The sequence below is a fragment of the Pundamilia nyererei genome, unplaced genomic scaffold (genome assembly GCF_000239375.1).
Source record: "Pundamilia nyererei isolate P.nyererei 1_Seehausen unplaced genomic scaffold, PunNye1.0 scaffold00262, whole genome shotgun sequence".
In the NCBI taxonomy this organism is placed as follows: domain Eukaryota; kingdom Metazoa; phylum Chordata; class Actinopteri; order Cichliformes; family Cichlidae; genus Pundamilia; species Pundamilia nyererei.
The window spans coordinates 638,832-649,283 of record NW_005187663.1 but is presented as its reverse complement, the minus strand read 5'-3'; the positions used below and the strand labels follow the sequence as shown (position 1 = coordinate 649,283).

Sequence of the window (10,452 nt, the reverse complement as noted above, 5' to 3'; positions counted from 1 at the left end):
AGGAGGATGCAGCCCATGAATTTGGACATGTCCAGAGTATAATCGCAGCCTTTGCGGTTAGAAAATTGCACTTGATCATGTCGCGATATTATCGCAAATGCGCGATATATCGTTCAGCCCTAACTGAAACACCACATTTGGCTGGAAAGATCCACTCACTGTGAATGTACTGCCAGCACAGGCTACCTACCTGCCTCCAGGCTGTGGCTCAGGACGTAGAGGACGTCACCCACCAATCAGAAGGCTGGTGGTTCTGGCCCTGCCTGCTCCCGCCTGCGTGCCAGCTAAACCCAAGTTTCTCTCCAGTGCATTCATTGGAGTGTGAATGATAGAAAACACAAACTCCTGGGTTTTCCGTTACAAAACAGCCGATCAGAGTTGGTTCAGTCAACTCTTAATATATTCATATTAAGCTTTCTTTCTCCACTCATCCACGTGCTATCATCAGTGAAGGTCCACAATTACCCAATGCCACGACATATAGTAGATAAAGTACTGTCTCCCATTTTAATCCAGTGGACCGAGAAACATAAATACCTGTCAGTACTGATACACACTAGATGAACCCATGGCACCATGCAACAGCTTCCCTGAGGCCTACAGCTATCTTTTCTTCTTATCTTCTCCTTGTGTCCCCTATATGGTGCCACATTTTTAAGGAAAATGCATTTGTTTGTTGAGCAGCAGAGTTGAGTAAATTGAAATACTTGCCAAGTCTTCTCTGTCAGTGCTAAATAGCATCTTCTGCTATTGACTCTTGCCAATCAGGTGTCTGATGGGCCCCTGAGTAGTGGCATCTGTGCACACAGACCCCACTACAGCGGCCAGTTTTGTCTGCTCCAAACATTCCACATTTAACTGATCTGAATAGGACCTTCCCTATAGGGCAGCAGGCCCTATTCAAACTCTTGTTCTTGTTCTGCAAAACCAAATTGCAGCATTATTTGATGTGAACTCTACTACCATCTCTTAAATTTAAGGCCAAGTGCCATACAATGGGGGATGTCAAAGACAAGCCGCGAAGTGGGCGTTTCAAGAAGATGACACCACAGTAAGACTATTTTTTCAACCTGCACTTGGGAACCATGGGCAGTCTTCTACAGGTTTGCACAGCACTCTACCCAGATAATCCGGATCAGACTGCACACAGCCAGTCTCCTATCTTATAGGACTGCCAGGAGGCCTGCCCTGACTGTCCTTCACCAACAGGCCCATTTGCTCTGGTGTCAATAACATGTGCACTGAAATCTGTTAATTTCTAAGAAAGACAGTATACTCCGTGTTTGGCGTGATTCTATTATGCCACTATGTAAACTACAATGTAAAGAAATTCTTTTCTTCCTTTTTTTTTTTAAGTGTGAAACAGAAACTTTTTAGTTTTACTTCAAATTTTCCCAGAAAGGAGGATTACAATGTCTAAAATTGGCCTGACAGTTCCTCCTTTTACAGTCTTCATCTCCACTTTGTGAACGTGTTGGTCAGTGCTTAGAAGGGTTTTGTCTTTGGTTAAAACATCTCCAACCTTCAGAGTTGTTGTTTTTTTTTTTTCCAGTATCCAAAAAATCAAGGCCTTTGTCAGTGAACTGAGGTTCTGCTGTGAGTATGTCAGCTGCCAACCTTTCAGATAATAGAAGACAAGCCATTTTTTCACAAATATTCCAGAAGCAAATCTGACCAAGTCTAAGGATGGTCTAGCACAGGGGTGGGCAACTCCAGGCCTCGAGTGTCCCTGCAGGTTTTATGTGTCCTTGAACCAACACAGCTGATTTAAATGGCTAAATTAGCTCCTCAACATGTCCTGACATTCTCCAGAGGCCTGGTAATGAACTAATCATGTGATTCAGGTGTGTTGACCCAAGGTGAGATCTAAAACCTGCAGGACACCGGCCTGGAATTGCCCACCCCTGGTCTAGCATGGCTAAAGTCAGAATTCTGACTTTAATCTCAGAATTCTGGAAAAGAAGAGAAAAAAGACGTGCCCACTTCTTTTCTTCTCCCCCCCCCCGTGGCCCTAATCCTCTTCCGTAATAAACTTCAGTTATTCATGTCCAGTTTTTTATAAATCAGTGTCTATTATGGATTAGCTGCTCCCACATAATGTTAGCGTAATTAAAGTAAACATCTCTAATTTTGCCCTTATTGAATGTTTTTGTTTTTTGTGTGTGTTTTTGTTTTTTTTGCAAAAACAAAATTAATATATATAAAATAGAATACTATTCCCTTCAAAGTAAACAGTGCTCAGAAAGTGAGCTTCCTTGGGGAGGTTTGCACTCTGACTGCTTTTTTTAAATGTGTATGTCCTTTACACCTGTGCTGCTTTTGTCTATGCACAGCTCCGCCAGCTCTCCCGAGTGAATCATTCCAACATTGTTAAGCTCTATGGCTTCTGTGACAATCCAGTGAGTATATAACACTCAACATTTGCAACAATAAAAGTTTGAATTAAAAAAAAAGAAAAAAGTTGTCCCATTATGTTTTTATCTTGTCTGGATGTGAAGAAGCAGTGATAGGTTTAGAGTTGTTTTGATCTTCATGATTTTGTTGTATTTACAGTGGTTTGCAAAAGTATTCGGCCCCTTGAACTTTCCCACATTTTGTCACATTACAGCCGCAAACATCAATCAATGTTATTGGACGTCCACGTGAAAGACCAACACAAAGTGGTGCACACGTGAGAAGTGGAACGAAAATCATACATGATTCCAAACATGTTTTACAAATAAATAACTGCAAAGTGGGGTGTGTGTAATTATTCAGCCCCTGAGTCGATACTTTGTAGAACCAGCTTTTGCTGCAGTTCCAGCTGCCAGTCTTTCAGGGTCTGTCTCTACCAGCTTTGCACATCTACAGACTGAAATCTTTGCCCATTCTTCTTTGAAACAGCTCCAGCTCAGTCAGATCAGATGGACAGCGTTTGTGAACAGCAGTTTTCAGATCTTGCCACAGACTCTCGACTGGATTCAGATCTGGACTTTGACTGGGCCGTTCTAACACATGGATATGTTTTGTTTTAAACCATCCCATTGTTGCCCTGGCTTTATGTTTAGGGTCGTTGTCCTGCTGGAAGCTGAACCTCCGCCCCAGTCTCAAGTCTTTTGCAGACTCCAAGAGGTTTTCTTCCAAGATTGCCCTGTATTTGTTTCCATCCATCTTCCCATCAATTCTGACCAGCTTCCCTGTCCCTGCTGAAGAGAAGCCCCCCCAGAGCATGATGCTTCCACCCCCATATCTGACGGTGGGGATGGTGTGTTCAGAGTGATGTGCAGGGTTAGTTTTCCACACATAGTGTTTTGCATTTTGGTCTCATCTGACCAGAGCAGCTTCTTCCACATGTTTGCTGTGTCCCCCACATGGCTTGTGGCAAACTGCAAACGGGACTTCTTATGGTTTTCTGTTAACAATGGCTTTCTTCTTGCCGCTCTTCCATAAAGGCCAACTTTGTGCAGTGCACGACTAATAGCTGTCCTGTGGACAGATTCCCCCACCTGAGCTGTAGATCTCTGCAGCTCGTCCAGAGTCACCATGGGCCTCTGGGCTGCGTTTCTGATCAGCGCTCTCCTTGTTGGGCCTGTGAGTTTAGGTGGACGGCCTTGTCTTGGTAGGTTTACAGTTGTGCCATACTGCTTCCATTTCTGAATGATGGCTTGAACAGTGCTCCGTGGGATGTTCAAGGCTTGGGAAATCTTTTTGTAGCCTAAGCCTGCTTTAAATTTCTCAATAGCTTTATCCCTGACCTGTCTGGCGTGTTCTTTGGACGTCATGGTGTTGTTGCTCCCAATATTCTCTGAGGCCGTCACAGAGCAGCTGTATTTGTACTGACAGTAGATTACACACAGGTGCACTCTATTTAGTCATTAGCACTCATCAGGCAATGTCTATGGGCAACTGACTGCACTCAGACCAAAGGGGGCTGAATAATTACCACCATTACCTTTGCAGTTATTTATTTGTAAAAAATGTTTGGAGTCATGTATGATTTTCATTCCACTACTCGCGTGTAAAATTGATCCATGCTTGTGGCTGTAATGTGACAAAATGTGGCAAAGTTCTCTTGCACGCCACTGTATCTGTAGGGTATGTGATTTTTTTTTTCTTTTATTCCCCCTCAGGTCTGTCTGGTCATGGAGTATGCAGAATGTGGATCTTTATATAACCGTAAGTCCTACTGTGTCTGAGCAAAGAGTTTTTTAAAGGGAAGTTAAGGAGATAGTTACTGAAACATGTTATAGTTTTTTTTCCGTTGCATAGCTTTTCCTAGTATAGCTAATAAAAACATCCTATTATTAGTTCAAAAGGTTTTCAGACCCTTTCATGTTTTCCATATCTTCTTTGTTAACCTTCACAGTGTACTTCCTAAGACAAAAATGGATGTCATAAAGCGCCCTGAGTGTTCAGATAGTGTAGAAAAGTGCTCTATAAGAACCAGTCCATTTACCATTTGGCATGTTTACATGTTAAAGTTAAAAGTCTGAATTGCGCTGTTACGGTACATAAGTATTCCAAACTTACAAGGTTTTCTTATCAATGATTCTCTTAGTTTGGTTGACCTTTCTTTTGTCTCTCATTTATAGAAACCATTGGCTTACTTGTTTGACCAAGACTGGTCATTCCTAATTATTGTCTAGTTTGGCTGGGTAGCAAGATCTAAGAACTAGACTGACAAGCTAGACTGGGTTTCAGACTTATTCCATTTTAAGATAATAGAGGCTCTGGGACACTTTCAGTGCTGCAAAAACATTTTTGGTATCCTTTCCCAGAGCTGTGCCTTGATACAGTCCAAAGTTTAGAATCCCACAGCTCTCTTAGTGTCATGGCTTGGTTTTATCTTACATAACATATGAACATAATAACATATATAATAAAGTAGAACATCAGTGAGAGGTGTTTGAGACTTTATAGAAAGCTGTATGGCTTTCCTCATCGTCTTCATTGAATTCAAATAGACACGGGTATCTTCGAATGCAGTTGCAGAAGCATCTTAACGATTGTTGACAAATGTACGATATTCCAGTTATGCTGGTTCTAACAGTGTCTGAATATCCGTGGGATATTTTGGTATATTTTAAAAAACTGCTTAATTATTTAGGAAAGCACAATGTTACAACAATGTAAGTAGTTAATTTTCAAATAAGTCTGGAGGCTACCATACCGTACCATTCACGCTCTTTACTAATTAATTTCAATGCATTTGAAATAGCAGAAAAATGACAGTCTCACATTATTGTGCTTATTGATATAATCATTATTTCTTTTCATCTCTGCTTCTCACTCAAAGTTCTGCATGGTGCAGACCCACAGCCCTTCTATACAGCATCCCATGCAATGAGCTGGTGTCTGCAGTGTGCCCAGGGAGTTGCCTATCTTCATGCTATGAAGCCAAAGGCTTTAATTCATAGGGACCTCAAACCACCAAAGTAAGATTCTCAATGATACAGATAATGATAAACAGTGCAGAGATTTAAGAGCACTCAAAACCTTTGTGGTGGCATTTTGGAACATGTGTTTTTTTCCCCCCACGGGTTTAAAAGTATTTCTGTTACAATTTATCTAAAGTATTAGTCACTCTTGGTGTTACTTGCTGATCGGTAACATAGCATAATAACTATGGGATGGATTGCCATGAAATTTTGTCCACATGTTTATTTTGCCATGATTATGAATCTTTATTTCCTGAAATTTGGCATTTTGGAGCTGACATTTGCAATATCAATTGAAGGAACAGAAGACTGTAAGACTGTTAGACTGCCATGAAATGTCATGCACACATTCACGCTCCACAGAGCATCACCATCTAACTTTTCTTCTAGGCGATATCTTATTGATGATGGTATTTTGATCAGTTTTGATGAAGTATACTAGAATATAAATTTTAGATTAACGTTTTTTTGAAAGTCTTAAACCCCTGTCTGTACTGTTCCAGTCTACTGCTTGTGGCTCGTGGTACTGTGCTGAAGATATGCGACTTTGGAACAGCTTGTGATATTCAGACCTACATGACCAACAATAAAGGAAGTGCAGCCTGGATGGCACCAGAAGTATTTGAAGGTCAGCCATGAACAATATTTTTAGATATTAATCAAATCTTTGTTTGTCACAATGAGTACTTATATTTGTTTCACTCACATTGTTGTTTTAGAAATGGGATTTAACAATCAAGCTTGCTTAATAACACTATGATTTTTCCATTTGATGATCTGGCTAGATGGAAACCTCTACCTATATCACTCATGGGAAGGGTCGCTTCAGTAAAAATGATTGTCTTGCCAAGAATCAATTATTTATTTACACATATACCCATTTATACATATACCTTGTATAATCCAAAAAAATCTAGTATTTTTAACTCTTATGTGTTCCTTAAATGAACACACAAAAGATGAAAGTAAACAAGAGTACTCGCAGGCTAAGTATACGGCCAAGAGAGAGGTGGAAAAGGCTTATAGTGAGTTGTTTAAGATGCTGGACACCAAGGAGGGAGAAAAGAACTTGTATCGATTGTCTAGGCAGAGAGCTCGAGCTGGAAAGGATGTGCAGCAGGTTAGAGTGATTAAGGATAGAAATAGAAATAATTTTACAAGTAAGACATCCACCCATGTTTTTCCTGCAAGATGTTTGCAGTCACCACTACATTGGAGCCATTGTCATCGAAAACAACCACAATTTTGCTCAGAGTAATATCTGCAGTCTTCTCAATCCAAGAAGCAATGGTTGGCCCAGTGTGTCCTTCACGGGACGTTTTTGTGAGGCAATAATAAACCTAACCCTATAAAGTGACAAGTGATATACCTCTGTGGCAACGCTGATCCAGACTGTAGCTGTCATGGTAATGTTGTTCTTTGCTGATTTATCAGCATCTTTAATCTTACCAAGAGGAGCTTCATACTTTACCTCCACAAGCTGTGTAGAAATAAATTCTGGAAGATAAACCGGTGTTGATCTGCTCAAAACCCGCCCACCTCTTCAATCTTGGACTCATGATCTCATGTTGGTCTCATGTTGTTATATACCACATTAAGAATGTTCAAAATCTTGATTATGCAGCTGCCAGGATGGAGGAAAGGAAGCAGACTACCAACAAAATTCAGAGATGTAGTGAAGGAGGACAGGTAGAAGATTGGTATGACAGTAGAGGCACTGTGTTGACCCCTAAAGGAACCAGCCACAAAAAGATGAGATGAACACACAAAAATTTAATATCATTTAATTTAATAACTTAAATTTATTTGATGAAGTATTTGCTGCACTTCACTTGTCCCAAATTTTGTAAGCCTTATTCCTAAACGGATTAAATAAAATTTTCATCTCAAAATTCTACATGGAATGTCCCAAAAACCCAATGTGAAAAAGGTTACAGTGAAATTCTTCATTAAAAATAAAAAAAACAAATATAGCGTGTATATAAACATTTATAGACTTTGGTTCTTAAAATTGAGCTCAGGTGTATCCTGTTTCCACTGATCATGTGTCAGATTTTTCTTCAATTTGATTGGAGTCCATTTGTAGAAAATTCAGTTGATTGGATGTGATTTAGAAAGGCACCCACCTGTCTATATAAGGTCCCATAGTTGATCAAGCAAAGAAGTCCAATGTAATGTCTGTAGATCTTACCAGGAGAAATGAAGCCAGGAAGCCAAAGGGTAGTGGTTTTAAAATATATGAGAAACCCAGGAAAGATCAGAGTGTTGGCAGGTGTTGAAGGAGGACTACACTTGGTGTCAGTTAATTAACTATGACACGAGGGATATATAAACTTATTTAGTACAACTGCACGACTTTGTCACTGTGAACTACCTAATGACCATCACTTTTAACCTGTATTTTGCTGGCTATAACTTTCAGATTCTTTTAAATATGGTTTGGTATATTCTTCAGGCAGTAACTACAGTGAAAAGTGTGATGTGTTCAGCTGGGGGATTATCCTGTGGGAGGTCATCACACGCAAGAAACCCTTTGACGAGATTGGTGGTTCTGCATTTTGCATAATGTGGGCTGTCCACAGAGGTGAGTAGATTCTATTAGATAGTGAGGACCTTAACAGAGTACAAAAAAAAGTCCTTACTCACCTTGGGGGTAGTCTTTATCCTTCAAGCTCAAGTCCTCCATAAGAGGCCTGGGACCTCGAGGGTCCTGTGCAGCATCTTTGCTGTTCCTAGGACTGCACTCCCCTGGACAGACATCTCAGATGTTGTTCCTGGGACCTGCTGTAGTCACTCGCCAGCTTGGGAGTCACTGCCCCGAGCGCTTCAATTACCACTGGGACCACTGTTGCCTTCATCCTCCAGAGCTTCTCAAGCTCTTCTCTCAGGCGTGTGTGTTTGTGTGAGATCAAAGTAGCATGGGGCGAAGTTGGCCAACTATCGAAGTTACAGAAAGGTGTGATGTGGAAGGTGCCTGAGAAGTACAGCAAGCTGTCCATATCTGAGGCCTTGGAAACTGCCAAGCAAAGACTCATAGCCTTCAAGCCAGGCGCTTAAAGAGGTATACCAGAGAAATAGAAGCAGAAGAATAAACCAGCTGTTCTCCACAGAACAATCCAAGGTGTATTCTCAGTGGCAGGAAACAGCATGACAACAGCAACACCAAGGCTGGAGATGGAGCAATACTGGAAGAGCATATGGGAGAAGGATGCAGCCCATAATGTCAATGCTCAGTGGCTAGTGGATCTAAGAGCAGACTACAGCTAGCTCACTGAACAGGGTCCAGTAACCATCAAAGTGGCAGACATCCAAGAAAGGGTCTCCAGTATGAAGGATTGGACAGCACCAGGCCCCAACATGGTTCATGCCTACTGGCTGAAGAAGCTGACTGTACTCCACAAGCGCCTGGCAGCACAAATGACCCAGCTGCTAGTCAATGAGAGACACCTAAAATGGCTAAACAAAGGCCAGACAGTCCTGATCCCCAAGGAGCCCCCAGAAGGCACCGGTCCCATCCAACTACCGGCCAATAACCTGCCTCAGTACCACATGATTGCTCCTGTCAGGCATCATAGCAGCTAAGTTGAACAGGCACCTGGCTCAATACATGAGCAGCGCATGGAAAGGAATTGGGAGTGAAACACCAGCTACTGATAGATGGAGCAGTCGCCTGAGACTGCAAGACTAGGCTGGCCAACCTGTGCACTGCCTGGATTGATTACAAGAAGGCCTATGGCTCGATGGCCCACACATGGATCCTGGAATACCTAGAACTATACGAGATCAACAGGACCGTTAGAGCCTTCATCAGGAACTTAATGGGAATCTGGCATACAACACTTAGACGCCAACTTCAAGCCTATAGCACAAGTCACCATCGGTGCGGGATCTGTCCCGCTGTCCTCAGTGCTGTTCTGCATAGGCCTGAACCCCCTGAATGAGATCATTGACAAGACTGGCTACTGATACAGACTACAGAATGGAGCAATTGTAAGCCACCTCCTCCACATGGATGGCATCAAGCTGTATGCCAAGAGTGAATGATACATCGATTCACTGATCCACACTCCAAGGATCTAAAGCAGCAGCATCGGAATGTCATTCAGACTGGAGAAATGTCATCGGATGGTAACGAAGAAAAGGTAGTCAAAACTGAGAGGATCGCACTACTGGAAGTAGTGAGAATAGCTACAAGTACCACAGACAAATAGGAACCACTAAGAGGCCGCTAGGAAAGCTGCAACCATCAAGTACCTGCAGAGAGTAAGGCAAGTTCTGAGTAGTCAGCTGAATTCGAGGAACAAGGTGATGTCGAGAATGACTGTGGTATGATCCTGTGGGACTTCCAGATACAGATGGACAAACTGGTGATGGCTACCCAACTGGACATAGTAGTGGTTGACAAGCAGGGAAGAGCAACCATGGTGATAGACACATCAGGAAGAAGGAACATAAGAACCTGGAGAAGTACCAAATGGCTCAGAGAAGAGCTCAGAAAGATGTGAAGTGTGAAGGTAACAGTGATTCCAGTGGTAATCAGAGCACTTGGTGCACTCTTCTTTAGCTCTCAGCGAAGGCGGTCGCACTTTTCTCCTCTCCTCCTCACCCTTATCTTCCCTGCTTAGCCTCTATGTCCTTGTCTTGTCTTGTGTGCATTACTTTCCCTGGAATAGCCTCCCACTGTCGTTCTCTAAAACCTAAAAGAGAATTCTGGATTTGATCAACTGGTCTCTGAATGCTATTGACACCCTTTTCTCAATGAGAAATCTGGGCTCGGGAGAGCCTGAGTGCCCTGGAGGGACTTTCCCTGCCGGATACACGATGGACGGGTGGCAGAACTGGAGGATCATGTGCCTGGCGGGACTGTCGATCGAGGACGCTGAAGATATCTATCTATTCGGAACCATGATAACAGGGTTCATGCTGATCGGAGCTGGCTTAGCCCTGGTTTATCGGAGAAATAAGAGAGCGGAACCGGCTGTTCAAACCCCCCCAAGGCTGCCCGCTGGAATCGAAATGGAACGAGGCGCAACCT

At 42.4% G+C, this 10,452-nt stretch overlaps 1 protein-coding gene across 1 annotated transcript in view; it reads left to right on the top strand.

Moving 5' to 3' along the window:
* Nucleotides 1-10,452, top strand: part of LOC102198666 (mitogen-activated protein kinase kinase kinase 7-like) — a 26,449-nt gene that overhangs the window by 2,170 nt on the left and 13,827 nt on the right. The window contains exons 3-7 of the mRNA XM_005750118.2: nt 2,334-2,399; nt 4,110-4,155; nt 5,276-5,414; nt 5,921-6,045; nt 7,873-8,001. Coding sequence (XP_005750175.1) covers nt 2,334-2,399; nt 4,110-4,155; nt 5,276-5,414; nt 5,921-6,045; nt 7,873-8,001 — 505 coding nt within the window. The remainder of the gene's footprint in view (nt 1-2,333; nt 2,400-4,109; nt 4,156-5,275; nt 5,415-5,920; nt 6,046-7,872; nt 8,002-10,452) is intronic.